At 35.2% G+C, this 15,076-nt stretch overlaps 2 protein-coding genes across 5 annotated transcripts; one reads left to right on the forward strand and one right to left on the reverse strand.

The window, feature by feature from the left end:
• Window positions 1-555: 555 nt before the first annotated feature.
• Window positions 556-10,378, reverse strand: LOC109182064 (putative acyl-activating enzyme 19). Of its 4 annotated transcripts, XM_019332113.1 has the most exons (20): window positions 9,949-10,378; window positions 9,172-9,666; window positions 8,892-9,088; window positions 8,530-8,733; window positions 7,706-8,416; window positions 6,602-7,239; window positions 6,442-6,517; window positions 6,263-6,349; window positions 5,805-5,848; window positions 5,416-5,524; window positions 5,167-5,226; window positions 4,801-4,885; window positions 4,558-4,622; window positions 4,044-4,103; window positions 3,890-3,934; window positions 2,964-3,073; window positions 2,526-2,867; window positions 1,578-2,425; window positions 1,402-1,481; window positions 556-783 (listed from the first exon to the last, which is right to left on the reverse strand). In XM_019332113.1, the coding sequence occupies exons 1-17, from the start codon at window positions 10,307-10,309 to the stop codon at window positions 2,651-2,653; spliced, it is 3,564 nt and encodes a 1,187-aa protein (XP_019187658.1). In that variant the 5' UTR covers window positions 10,310-10,378; the 3' UTR covers window positions 556-783; window positions 1,402-1,481; window positions 1,578-2,425; window positions 2,526-2,650. The 4 variants fall into 4 exon arrangements, with proteins under 4 accessions (XP_019187658.1, XP_019187640.1, XP_019187650.1 ...); XM_019332095.1 differs by having other exon boundaries at window positions 1,578-2,867; XM_019332105.1 differs by lacking the exon at window positions 1,402-1,481 and having other exon boundaries at window positions 1,578-2,867.
• A 2,767-nt stretch (window positions 10,379-13,145) lies between these two features.
• LOC109186472 lies at window positions 13,146-14,156 on the forward strand. The gene has a single exon (XM_019336466.1). It carries the CDS (start codon window positions 13,146-13,148, stop codon window positions 14,154-14,156), a length of 1,011 nt encoding a protein of 336 aa, XP_019192011.1.
• Window positions 14,157-15,076: the final 920 nt, after the last annotated feature.

Consider the following 15,076-nt stretch of genomic DNA (forward strand, 5'->3'; position numbering starts at 1 on the left):
CTCCGTATCAATTAAGTTAATTAATAATTAGAGAGATACAAGTCACTGTGCAAAGTTTTCTCTAGTGATAGATGCAAGACACGTTATAGGTTTACAATAATTATGTATAAACTTACATTGCTCCTTTTTTTCTCGAGACAAGAAAAACTAGTTATCACTACTCGATGGTATGTACTAAGTAAACTCTGCTCCTATGTAACAACCCGCAAATCACATTAGGAAGACATGTGCAACGGCTTCAACTGATAAAGTGAGAAGATATTAGCAATAATTGAACTTATGACCATCTCGATACGAGAATCATACTCTACCCACTCAACTATCCCTTCCGGAGCAAAATTTAGCAATAATTGAACTTATGACCATCTCGATACGAGAATCATACTCTACCCACTCAACTATCCCTTCCGGAGCAAAATTACATGAATAGGATTTAGCAAATCAAGTGGTTATACCAACTTAACAACTGCCTAATAGATAAAGTAAACTAAAATTTAGTTTTGAAGGAACTATTCCTTGGAATCTTGACACAGAAGCAATAACAACCTAATCAGATGAATAAACTGAACTGATTAATAATAAGGCAGGAAAGCGAAAGTTTTTGAAAAGTTTAAGCATTACTTCTGTTCCATTGTTGATAAGATCCTTTGCGTTTGCATGTGCATGGACTTTTTTTTTTATGGGACAGCTTCTGGAGGAATCTGCTGGTGGTGAGTTGCTTTCCCCTTCCCAGCCGACTCCAACTGATTTCACACCAGTTTTCTATTGGATTTGTGACCCCACCTGTTTTAGTAAGCCAGAGACCTATGTTATGTTAACATTCTTCCACTAGGCTGGAAAGTTAATTAAAAAAACACCCTTCATAATCATTGCTTTTGTGTATATCTGGAATAAAGGATTAACATTGAAGGAACATCATAATCATTATTGACAAATAATACCAAGGAGGAATAATAAACAACCTAGCTTACAAAGTAAGGTATATCTTCCTTGAATGTTTATTGGAATGACAGAGGCACATGGGTGAAGAGAATCGGGTCTGGGGTAGGTGGAGCAAAGAATGTGTTTTTAAGTATAAAAAGAAAGACGAGAATCGATTTGACTGTACCTCGAAAGAAAGGGATCACAAAAGTGAATATATATTTGTAAAGTTTAGAATAGAGCTTGTAATTTAATTTTCACTTGAGGATATGGCCAACAGCTAGGGGCTAAAGAACTGGCCAAGAAAGGGTATTAAAATTGTCTTATATATTTATTTATATTTCATTTGTTAGTACAAGGAAAAAATGGCAACAAGGTGGAGGAAAAGACATGCTTTTTTTTATTTCTTTTTTCACGAGCATTATTATTGACTTTGGCTGTAGTGAAGTGAGGTCAAAGGGCTAGTGAAACCTACTATACCTTGTTGAGTCATTGGGCCTTTCTATATCATGTTGATGCTGACTCCAAATTGAACATTATCTTTGCCCTTCACAAGACAACTTCATCCAAAAAAAGAACAAAATTGAATAGATCACTGACAGCTGCAGAAACTTGAAAAATAAGAATAGCAGGTGGGGAATGGATTGTATACTTACAAAAGTCAACTGATGAGGTTTTCAATCTTCATGAGTGTAAGCCACAAACCCTTAAGAGAACAAAGGCCAATCAAAGATAGTTTCTACAACTTGGAAAAAAAATAGTTAGCTGAGAAAATCGTTGGAGGAATATTAACAAGTTGGGCATGTAACCACCAACAAAATATAATCAGGTAGAAGTGATGCAGAGCTAAAGGACAAAAAGGATAAGTGTTTTTACTTGGGTTGATGCAACTATGCAAGGTTCAAACTCAACATATTGTTTAATAGAAAGCAAACACTTGTATCAACTATGTACAAGCATAGGTATTGTTGACAAATCAATATCAGCACAAATGCCTTCTCTAATTGATACACAGATTCACGTCTAAAACAGTGCCTCAACTTTAAATATGAGCATATAGAATACAGTAGTATGTAACATCCCAGAAACAAGAAACCTTTACAATCCGTCACTAACAGCTTCACAGGAAAATATTGGCAGTACAATAAATCTGAATGCAATAATGAATTATAGGTGTTAGAGGAGGATGCCCGCATTGGTTGATTTTTCAGATCTTGTGCCACATAGCACTATTGTTTTTCCACTTTGCATGTCAGATCATTTCCAAAATATATCTCTTTTACAGATGTCTTGCATGACCTTTTGAAGAGATCTATGAAGTACTGAGAATATACCCTGAAAGGACTTTTGACAGAGGGAATCTGACAGATCTCTGTGGCATACTTTCAAGGAGTACTCCATTAGAACATGGCTGAATTCTCAATCCATCACAACAGTTCATGAGCAGATTGCTCACCATTTCCAAGGAATCTGGATTATAACTACAGGTGAATGCTCGGGTATTCTGAAAAGGTTTGGCACTCTGGCTCAGTTGTTTCCAAGTAATCTGGATTCTATCAAAGAGTTGAAGGCTCTGATAATTTAAAAAGACTTGGTGGCATTACCATGTGCATATGACATGCACTCAGTGCTCTGATTTTCACAAATGGGATATTCTTGGCCAGACTCACATAATGGGCATAAGAATCTCAAGATACCAAAGCAGTAGACTTCAACTTTAAGTTGGAATTTATCTCTCAAGCTTTAAACAGTGCACATAATCATCCCGACAGCCAACAAATATGGTTCCACCAATCATCACAGGGGAGGAAAAGATGTCTCCTTCAAGATTCAACTTGGCAAATTCCTGTATCACATCTTCCCCTGACTGTATTGCTGCATCATTGTAATCTAATTTGACTTGAAGCACATGAATACTTCCAGAACTGGTGCATACACAAATGAACCTGTAAAAGTACAGTCAGGCATTGGAGATGTTCTACTTTTCTCCTAGACTGATTATTCAATAATTTGTTTCACAAGCAATTAAACTACAGAATAACCTCCGGGGCAGAGTGTGGTCATCACATGACAACAGCAAGTTCTCATCAATGTATGCAGATGCAGTGATGGGATCTTCAACAGAGTGCTTCCAGAGTACTCTCCCACTTTCCTGCCAAAACATTAATTATTGTTATCAAAGCCATAACCATAAACAATGAAAATAGTTTATTGGAAATGTCATTGGAATTGCATTTAGCCTTATTTCTCACTAACATGTGAGAGGATCATCTCTCTAAATCCAATACCTTTCCCTCTCCAAAAAAGGAAAAAAGTTGTTATTTTAGAGACAGGATATGATAAACATTTAGGAATAGTACCAATTAATTTGAGTACAGAAATAATAATAATAGGTCACTGGGGCTAACAAGTTGTGCTAAGCCATGAAATGTTGCCCATACTCAAGATCAATTTATAGAGTCCAACATATATGAGATGCAACCATACTCAAGCAAAAAACTACTAGACACATTTTCAGCAACAGTTATTTTTAATTCGATACACAATGTGAGAAGTGCCTAATGAGAATGAGATATAAGACATTTATGCAGAAATGTAACAACTCAACTTCATATTCAAAAAGGTTGGTTACTCCATGACTTATGATTCAATCTTCTCTTGAAAGGATAGGAATACTGGGGGTGTATAGGTGATGCACCTAGCCGCCAAGGTATACGAGTACAGACAATATATCAAGATCTCATAAAATATCCCACCCCATAGAGTTCATAATACTTCCACACCCACTCAAACAAAGCTCCATGATCTAAAAAGAAAAACTTTTTTGAGTCCAAGGAACTCATCAATTGAAACTGAAAACACATATATCACAGGTCAAAGAAGTTGTTAAGTATAGAAAGGACAAAACTTCAGGTAAGAGTCACATAGCTCAATAAGGAAAGAGCACAGCATATGGTGATCAACTTACCAAGTCAAATGAATAGATGATGCTATCTCTTGAACAAATAAGCACCTACCAAGATTTATAAATTTAAAAATAAATGTCAAACTGCAATGCTGCATTAAGAAATTCTACATCCACAGTAATGAACCTGTCAGTTGAGATATAAATATATAATCACCTGGGAGGGCAGTGTATGTGATGTACATGGTCCTGCAAATATTGGACCTCCAGTTCTTCCCTAATTCATCAAAGAAATGAATTATAAAAATTCAAGGAAGAAAGGGCATCTTATAAATACTACGGAGTACTAAATAAGATTGATTCTTTGGGCTGAAGAAGATTGAGAAAATATAGAACAGATGCTACATTGTAAAGAATCGTGAGTGTTCAAAAAAAAATACTAGTAAATAAAGAAAAAACATTGAATTTGGACATAGAACTTCTACACATCAAAGAGGATGGAGAAAAGCTGTTAAAAGCTAAATCTATTCTTCAAATGTGGATCATAAAACAACAATGAGTAACGGTACAGACAGTACATACACCATTTCTAAATATCAAAATTAAAAAGTTTCAATGTAGCCACAGAGAGTGCTAAAAGTGGAACAAACCAAAGTTGGAACCAAAAGTAAAAAAACCACTATAGTCAATGGACAAAAAATGGAATGAACTCTTAAAAAATGTAAAAATACCTTCCAAACAACAGATCCGCTAGCATCCAATGCAATAACACTTCCATCCACCAGGCAACAAATTACTAAAAAATCATAATTAAGATAAATATCAAATGAAATTTTGAAATGCAATTGCAGAAGCTCTGTGAACATGCATGGACTGGAACCTCCATAAAATTTACAACTTGATGATGTCAACAAAAAATTCTGGCTAGACATTCTCATTACAAACCTTAGAACAAGGTTTATACAACAAATTACCTCTTTCATATGAAAAGCTTATGGAAAGTGACCCAAAAACAGGAACTCCCAGCTCTTTTATCCATTGTACACTATATAGCTGAGCCTGCACAATAAAATATTACTTAGATACCAGAGTGGGCTAATCGATCCAGTCATTGCAGACCCAGAAGACAATGAAGTCAATGGCAGCTCCATGTTAGAGAAATAAAGCTGATCACAGAGGAGTCTCAAAGATAGTATGAAGTGATACAACAAAACTGATCTAGTCTAATTTAATCTCTAAATTATAAACAGTATTGACCTAATTCATCCTCACAGTGAGCACTGTTAGATCCATGATATGTACTATTGTAAAAGAACTGCTTAAGATTACAAAAATAATACCTTAATAGATACTGCTGTTACTCGGCCACTTGTTGATGCCACATAAAGTTTTCCTTGCATCTAAAAAGCACAGGAAAAAGATTATTAGATGCAAATACTAGGGCAAACAGAACATGGCACAGTATGTGGTACCGAATTTCACTCAAAAATGCGTCAGTTCACAGCCTTGCATCCTTAATTTAGCAGAGACATTTGACCATGGCAAATGGTACACAATGCATATAACATATATAGTCATCAAAAACCCACCTCATCAACTGCAGGTGAGCCAAATACACTGCCACCACAAGGAATTTTGAAAATACAGCAATAATTTTTGTAGTCCAGGGCATAGAGGTTGTGGTCATGTGACCCGCACCTGCAGATAGTGATTAAAAAAATACTTCACTAGTGAGATAACAAGTTCATATTCTTTAGCAAGATAACAGGAAATAAAACTCAGTGAAAAAATAACATGAGTATCTACAACCTTTTTAGCAAAATGTCAACACATTTGATAAACGCAGAATTTTCCTTAAGCATAGCTTTAAAGGCTCTCATACAGTGCACTTTGTTGGCAAAGCAAAAGGGTGCCAGGAAGGTATAGAGTTGCATTAAACAACTACTCTGTACAATTGAGGAAGAGAATGAAATCTTACCAGACCAAGTGCCTGGGTTTGTCAACCACTGGCTGTGATTTGACCTTCAATATATCACAAGTCAAGAACCAGAAGAGGATGTCAGAAAATTCAATAGCTAATTTACACAAAAATGAAACCAATTTCAAGTAACAAAACAAGTGAAAGTAAATTAAGTTGAAAAAATAGTGGCAATCCACTATCAGCCTAAAGCATTGATCATCCAACTTCATCATAACCAATGAATAATTGTGATTTGTAAAAAACAACTAATTATGGATATGTTATCATGTACTATAGTCCCAACTATGACTCACAATCTCAGTCTCATCACTCATGCTGATTTTTTACATATAGCACACACATTCTTTTTGTCTAATACGGAGTACATAATTAGGAAATATAAGTAGAGAAAATACCATATGAAAATATTAGTAATGACGACTGCTTTAGAAAATTGAAGAATCACACATTAATACCTCTCCACATGTTTGGTAACTCCAATGGGTGCTGCCATTTGAAAAATTCAGAAAATATATATTTCCCTCATAACAGCCAACAACAACCTGGAAAAGGAAGCCTTGTTAGTTCACTTAGTTTATGGAAAGCTGTTGAATGTCACATTAGAACTATTATGAAATTAAGGCACAAATCAAACCTGAGAAAAGTCGCCAACAATTGCTGCTGAACATTCAATTCTTCCTTGTAATTTGACCATCCATTGTACAACACCACTATACAATTTACAGCAAAATAATACTGTCAGGAAACTTTACAACTGGTTTTACCTATTGTCCAAAAAAGAATATCATCCATACCTTTTGGCATCTATGCAAACAAACTTGTGCGAGTGAGACCCTATAAACACGTAAACATTACTTTCTTTGTATACAACAAGTGGTGATGCATCAACACAAGACTCCATGTCAACTTTCCAGAATTCACGTAGTGAAAATTTTCTATCACGTGGAAATTCCTGCGAGCACACACTATCGCATATATTCCCCCCACATTCCTCTCCATGTTTCACATAGTTGCATCGGCTAAATGAACAATTGATAAGATTCAAGTTGGAATAGGAAAACTCTCTTGCACTAACATAATTAGATTCAATGTACAAGTTTGAATCCATCTTCAAGCGTTTAAAAGAATTTTCATTAAGGGGCATCCTTCTATTATGATGGGGTTCCCTTGAATAAAGAGAAAGAATATTACTGTTGCTGTGCCCTTCATAGTTCACTCCTTCTGAAGCACCTGATCTAAGATCATGATTGAATGAAATCTCCTTTCTTAGAAGGGCCATCTGAAGCTTCTTTGGTGTTGGAAAAGTATACAAGTCTTTCATATTAATTCCTAAAGTATATGAGACATATGCAGCAGAGATAGAATTGCCACCCATCTCAAAAAAGTCAGCATAATGGGAGATCTTATCAACCCTTAGACCATCACAAAAAGCCTGCACAACACAAAATCCAAAATGTAAGAAACTGCTTCATATAATAGAAAACTTATTATGATTGTGAGAATGTCATGTAGAGATACTTAGAATATGAGCCTTTATTATCATATATAGTGAAATGACTTGGTTTATCCAACAGAAACCAGCCTTAAATAAATGCAAATGTAATTCTAATCACTCAAGTTTTAAGGGAAATAAACGGAACTAAGAACTGTATTCAATGGTTCAGAGTCTTGCAACCATGCTTTATATATGCACAATGTGTTGGATATATACTTCATTACAAAACATTTTGTAATATCCTCACACCCCCCTACATTTTCGATGTTACATTCAACATGATACTGGACAGCATATAACCATCAATCCTTTTATAAGTACACATAAAATTGGGAAAAAAACAATAAACAGAAGAAAAATCAGAAGATATTGTTAAGTATCTGTAAATTTGAAGTTCAGACACCTTTTCTATAGCTTGAATCAAGTCAATATCTTGAGTTTCATCAACCTCAATATGGAAGCCTGCATTGCATACATGACTATTGGCCAAGAGGTTGTAATCTACTTTTCCACTGGAAGACATGGGAAATGACTCTGTAAAGAAGAAGCGAACAGGAATCATTGCTGGAGGGAGTTTTCTAGCTATCCAATTTGTAATAGATCTCAAAATCTCAACATGTTCATTGTTTTCCTTCATTATCAAATGTGCTTCCAAAAGTGAAGTATCTCTTTTGTCATTACGGAAAATCACAGCAGCATCAGCTACTTCTGGATGTTCCCTCAGAACATTTTCAACCTCCTCCAAAGCAATGCGGTGTCCACTAATCTTTACAGTGCGGTCTTTTCTCCCTAGAAAAATGAAGTTTCCATTCTGAAGTTTTCTGGCAAAATCCCCAGTTCTAAAATATTGTTGAACTCTATGATCAGTGCTCTTGCTGTCATGGTTCTGAGATAACTCTACATAGTCCAATGGCAAAACAGAAGGATAACAAAAGTATCCAGCTGAAAGGCAGAGTCCACTAACACATATTTCTCCTTCATTGGGATCATCATCTCCAAGGAGAAGAACATCACAGCTTTGCAAAGGCAAGCCAATCGGAACACCACTCAGACTCTTATGCTCCAAGATGAGAGGTAAACTCTCACAATCAAAGTACGTACAATCACCAGAAACCTAAATTTGAAACCATTGGGTTAAGGAATAGCTAATCTTGAACTAAAATAATCACTGGCAAGGAAGATCTAGCTATGAATCCTCGTCCAGTGGGAACATTAACAAAAACCTACCTCTGTACTCCCATATAAATTCAAAATAGCAGTCTGAGGGAGTATCTTCACAAGGATCTTCCACAGGGACAGGTGGAAAGTTTCGCCACTTAACACTAAAACTTTCAAAGAACTTTGAATTCTCCTAAAATATGCACTTTCCAATGCAGGAAGTATTGCCCTCATAAATGATGGAACGGCTACGATCCTGCCAATCAAATACTCCTGCATAGCCATATTGAAAGTGTTCAGTTCATAGATTTGTATAATGGGTTGTCTATGATAACTGGGAAACAAGTGAAAGAAAGGACTAAGGTTTTTCCTTCATACATTGATAGGTCAAAAAGAATTTTTTTTAAGAACAATTAATTTTGCAGATATACCTGTAAAATATTGACAATATAGAACAAATTTTCTTTCAGCTGATTGAAGGGAGGTATAACCAACGTACAAGTAGCAAGTAGAGCTCCCAGAAATTCCTGCAAATGATCGATAAAGCTTATTGATGTTTTGAAGAGCAACAAATCTTCTAGCTGTAAGGGGTACAATTCTTGCATCCATAAAAAGCGATTCAGAAGACCTGCAAAGTATTGACGGAATACCTAGTACAGTAAAATGGAATGGAAGAGTGCCAACTAACACATGAACCAAAAGAATTTTCACCTGCTTCAGTGCCACATACACCTTTAGGCTCCCCAGTAGACCCAGAAGTGTACATCAAGTAACAGAATGATCTCAACCTTTCTCTTTCACAAGGCCAGACTAAATGCGATGAATCACAAACTTTCTTTTGAATGTAATCTTCCATAGATATACGAAATATAGGACAGCTCCCATCATCAATAAGCCAATCTAACTTATCAAGCTGGTGAAAATTACTGTCAACTGAAGACCCACAACCAACAAGAAGGTTGGCTTTTGAAGAAGATAGTACCCATAATATCCTTTCTTTAGGCCAAGATGGATCCAAAGGCATGAAAGCCTCTCCACATCTCAGTACAGAGAGGACAGTAATAATATATTCTATAGATGGTTCCATATAAACTCCTATTACTCTTGGAGTATATGCCTTCTGAAGTTCATTAAACTGCTGCGCACTCGACTCCAGAGATTCAGAATTCTCAACTTGTACTAAATGATCCCTAAGAACACCATTGCCTGCAATAACTCGTGTAGGTTAAGAATTAGGCAGTATCTGCAATGTAATGTTGACAACGAATTCTATAACAGTCAGACATAAACCAGAGCTTAGAATAAAGGAAATTACAAATTAAAACATAAACAAAGAATACGGAGTGGAGCTAATTCTGTAATGCAACTGAACCAACATATGCTTAATGTTTACGGATTGCTTAATACGTTGAACCACTTAATTACATGTTCTACAACTCATCCGTCATTAATCAACTAATGCACGATCACTTGCAGGAGCATGAATACCTGAACGAGGTTTAATAAGGTGGGAATCATTAGCACCGTCGAGAATCCGGCGGAGCCTTGAGCTGAGAGAATCGACCGCGGAGAGAATGTCAGAGAAGGTGAAGCATCTGTCGCCTTCGTAAACTGTAGGGCGAAGCGAAGTCGTTTTCTCGGATATGAACTCATCAAAGTCGATTATGGTTTGCTCATCACTGTCGTTTTTGTGAATGCGGTGGAATTCTCGGGCTATTCGAGCACCACCGCACGCGTGTATCACCGCAATCCTGTTTGGGTTCAGTGAAGCGCGTCTGTTGAATTCGTGCGATATACAGCAGGCGGCGGCGAAGTGTTCCGTCGTCGTAGAGGCATCGCCGCCGGTCATCTTCGCGGCGAAATGCTGTTTTTAATAGAATAGAGAGGTTGTGTCTAATTGTGTAAGTAAACCGCGCGGCTTCCGAATATTACTTGCTAATTTGCTATTTAATAATTGCAGGACTTGTAATATTTTAGTTTGGAAAAGTGATACAGAGTAAAATATAAGATTATTCGTAGCTTTGTAATCTTCTCTCACTTTTAAAATATATTATTATTATTATTATTATTATTATTATTATTATTATTATTATATACTATAAAATTTGTAATTATTTATTATTTATCCCTAAAAAACGTTACAATTAGATCCCTAAACAACGTAAAATAATGTACTTGAACAAAAAATGACATATTTATATGTTGATGACTGTCGTTGTGGTTATCAAATTATTTTTAACATTTTTATTTTAATAATTTTAAATTTTAATTTAAAAAAAAAAAAAAAAAAAAAAAAAAACTTCGAACTGCCAGAGATGAAGAATCCCTTCGTCTCTAGGCTACCGAAGATGAAGAGACCATCTCTGTCTCCGGCAGCTTAGAAACGAAGACGGAGAGTCCCTTCGTCTCCCCGACGAGGTCTCGTCGTCTCCGGCAATTCGAAGATGAAGAGGTATTTTCGTCTCCAAGCTGTCGAAGACGAAGAGGTATGACGTATTTTTTTAAACGTCTCCTGGCAGCATGGAGACGAAGGGTTTCGTCTCCGGGCTTCCGAAGACGGAGGTCTCATCGTCTCCGGCAACTTGGAGACGAAGAGGCCCGACAATTGTTTTTTTTTTAATTTAAAATTATTAAAATAAAAATTAAATACAATTATTTTTAAATTTGGTAACCGCCATGTCAGCCATCAATAGATAAACATGTCATATTTGGTTCAATTTCATTATTTTGCGTTGTTCAATGATTCATTTTTTTACTTTTTTTTGCTCGATGGCCCAATTACAATTTCGTGTGTAGTTCAATGGCATATGTGGCACTTATTTCATCATGTAAATCTGGGGAATAAGCAGCTAGCAGCAGCGGTAACATAGAGGATGCAAGGGTTATATGGAATGATTGGGCGTAAAGCGTTTGTATGTGGCTTTTTAAGTTCGTCGTCAAATTCCTCTCTAATCTTTCAAAAGTAGTCTCATTGTCATATTACTTTATTAACAACTCAAAATTTTATTTGTTATCAATCAAATTATTATTATTATAACAATTAAATTAAAAAATCAAAAAGTATGCTAGCTGCAATTTTGACACATGAATTGCAATTGTTGTAATTGTGTTGTAATTGTCCGGTGTGAGAATGGCAACACGTTAGCACCAAAAAAAAAAAAAAAAAAAAAAAAAAAAAAAAAAAACATAGATTTTGCAATTGCTCAATTATTATGGGTGCAGATAGCTTAATAAACCTAGTTTTTGAGTAATATTATACGGAGTACTTTTTAAACAAAACTAATACAAGTTTTATCTTTGATTTTGCTAATTATTATTACTTATAAATAATTTCATCATATTTTAATATTAATAACTAAAGTTGTAAAGTATTCATTATAGTGGCGTTATCGCGGACTATTTTCATTAAAAAATGTATTTTTTATATAAAATAAATAAATTGTGTCTGAATTTGCAAGTAACATGCAATTTTCATTTATTACTTGCAATATAGTGATTAGGTTAAGTTTGACAAATGCCCAACTAAGGATGCTAAGTTTGCAAATTATAGCGTGTATAAAATATATAGTGCACAACAATCTAAATAGATTTTCATTTTTTTTTTCATGGTAAAGTTCATTATTTCATATATATAAAGGTAATTTGAGTTTCAGTTGTATCCAATATAAAAATAATGGGTAGCTTGTACAATTAGTATTAGCTTGTGGTTTAATGTGTTCACATTGCACAATCTCATTGAGATTGTCTTCTCATGACTTGACACGTGTTTAGGACCATAGAGGTTTGTCTGTAACTTTAATGAGTCGAGTTGTAGAGGTATTATACTTAATTTGTGTAATGAAATGATTATTAATGTCTAGGTGATTATATCTACTCAAATATTATTATCTTAATACACTCAATAATTAAGTGCTATATCCAAACATATATTATAAAATTGATATAAATTTGTTATATCCAAACATTAATGTCAAAATTTAACGACTTTGTAACGTCATGTTAACGGAAGGACCAATAGTGGAACAAATTTAATAGTCAGGGGTCTAATTCGTCCAAATTAAAAAACGAGGACCAATTTTGGAAAATCACAATAATCGGAGGACCATTGCTGGAATTAACTCATTATAAATTTTGAGTTCAGGGAAGGGAGATCCTACTTGGCAAAAAAAAAAAAGTGTCTCGTGTTATGTAATAAGGAAAATGTGGATGTCCTGATCTTGCTCTAGAAGGAGCAAGTCTGATCTTGCTTTAAAGAAGGAGAAAGAGCAGGAGCACAAACATAAGAAGGAGAAGGAATGTTCTTGCTCCTGAAGAGCACAATACTCAAGTCAAAATTGTAACTGTTGGGAATGGAACACATGCACTAATATATGACAAGGCTAGCTTCAACATCTGTCTATGCTATGCAAATTATATATTTGTTTATTCCTAGTCCTGATAGTATAAATACCCCCTTCACTCCTTGTATCAAAAACACATCAGAAGCAATATATAAGAAATATAGCAATCCTCTCTTCCTCTCACTGAGCTAATATAGCTACTATTGTATTGCATCTTACTAATAATAATATTACTATTATTATTATTAAATTCACAACACGTTATCAGCACGAAGTTTCGGGTGCAGCTATTACAGAGGTAATCTTTCTTTAAATAATTATAATATTTTATTCAATATTACCAATATGTCAAACCTTACAAATCTTGAATTTGTGAGACTTGATATATCCGGGAAAAATTACCTGTCGTGGGTACTGGATGCTGAGATGCATCTAAATGCAAAAGGTCTTGGTGAAACTATAAAAGAAAATAGTGATGCGTCGATGCAAGATCGAGCAAAGGCGATGATTTTCATTCGCCATCACCTAGACCAAGGGTTAAAAGATGAATATCTTACTGTGAAAGAACCCTGTCAACTCTGGAAAGATCTGAAAGAAAGATATGATCACCAGAAAACAGTAATTCTCCCAAAAGCCCGTTATGATTGGCTTCACTTGCGATTGCAAGATTTCAAAACTGTGAGTGAATATAACTCTGTTATGTTCAAAATTACCTCTCAGTTGTTGCTATGTGGAGAAAGAATTACTGATGAAGATATGCTTGAAAAAACATTCTCCACATTTCATGCATCAAATGTGGTGCTGCAACAGCAATATAGAGAGAAAGGTTTTACCAAATACTCTCAATTGATTTCATGCCTTCTGGTGGCTGAACAAAATAATGAGCTGTTGTTGAAAAATCACGAGTCACGCCCTACTGGCTCAAACCCATTCCCTGAAGTGAATGAGGTATCATTGTATAATGAAAATACAAAGGGCAGTGGTCGTGGCCATGGACGCAGTCGTCGTCATGGAAAATACCGTGGTAAAAATCCCGGTCGTGGTCAAAATCGTTATGATGGTCAAAACTTCAAAAATAAAAGTTACCACCGAAAAGGGGAAAGTGCTGGTGCAAGATATGACAAGGAAAAGCGTGAAAATTATCCCAAGAATGAAAGTATATGTTATCGTTGTGGCAAGACTGGCCATTGGGAACGCACTTGTCGTACATCAAATCACTTTGTGGATCTCTATCAAGCTTCCTTGAAAGGAAAAGAGAAAAATATAGAGTCCAACAATGTTTTCATGGATAACGATTTTGATATCACACAGCTGAATGTGGAAGATTTCATTGAGCCAGTTGAACATCAAGTCTGATGTTTTTATCTTGGAGACCTGTTAGTTCCTTCTTGCTATCCTTGTAATATTTCTAATATATGTTATTTCTTTGTTTTGTACTTGTTGAAGAAATAAGATGAATATATCATCACTTGTGATAAAATCTAAGGTAGATGAAGAAGATGTATGTATTGTGGATTGTGCAACCACACATACAATTCTCAAAAGAGAAAAATATTTTAACCTCTTGAAAAGAAATGAGGATATGTCACTACAATATGTGGTAGTGCAAAAATGATTGAAGGCTCTGGAAAAGCCTATATATTATTGCCTGGAGGAACAAAATTGATGATTGACAATGCATTGTTCTCTCCAAAGTCTCAAAGAAATTTGTTGAGCTTTAAAGATATTCGAAAAAATGAATATCACGTTGAGACTATAAAAGAAGGGAATCAAGAATTCCTTCAAATTACAAAGGTAATATCGGGAAAGAAATATGCGATGGAAAAATTCCATGCTCTTCCCTCTGGATTATATTGCACAAAAATAAGTGCAATCGAAGTCAATCTTATAGTAAACGAAAGGTTTACTGATTTAAATGATTTTAAGATTTGGCACGACCGATTGGGTCATCCAGGATATGTGATGATGAGAAAAATCATCGAAAGCACAAATGGCCATACCTTGAGGGAACATAAAATATTTCGAACAGATGAATTCTTCTGTTCTGCATGTTCTCAAGGGAAATTAATAATAAGGCCATCACCAACCAAAGTTGGTATAGAATCACCGGCATTTCTTGAAAGAATTCAAGGTGATATATGTGGACCGATACATCCACATAGTGGACCATTTAAATACTTTATGGTCCTGATTGATGCGTCAACTAGATGGTCGCATGTGTGCTTATTATCATCTCGTAATATGGCATTTGCGAGATTGATTGCACAAATAATAAA

The sequence above is a fragment of the Ipomoea nil genome, unplaced genomic scaffold (genome assembly GCF_001879475.1).
Source record: "Ipomoea nil cultivar Tokyo-kokei standard unplaced genomic scaffold, Asagao_1.1 scaffold0188, whole genome shotgun sequence".
Classification (NCBI taxonomy): Eukaryota; Viridiplantae; Streptophyta; class Magnoliopsida; order Solanales; family Convolvulaceae; genus Ipomoea; species Ipomoea nil.

Excerpts from the sequence above, each read along its gene's own strand:
- LOC109186472 (XM_019336466.1), top strand. The coding sequence starts at position 13,146 with ATGTCAAACCTTACAAATCTTGAATTTGTGAGACTTGATATATCCGGG.
- LOC109182064 (XM_019332113.1), bottom strand. The coding sequence starts at position 10,309 with ATGACCGGCGGCGATGCCTCTACGACGACGGAACACTTCGCCGCCGCC. Across the intron at positions 9,667-9,948 it reads CCTTATTAAACCTCGTTCAG|GCAATGGTGTTCTTAGGGAT; the intron begins GTATTCATGCTC and ends GAGTTATTGCAG. Across the intron at positions 5,525-5,804 it reads AAACCCAGGCACTTGGTCTG|GTGCGGGTCACATGACCACA; the intron begins GTAAGATTTCAT and ends CACTATCTGCAG.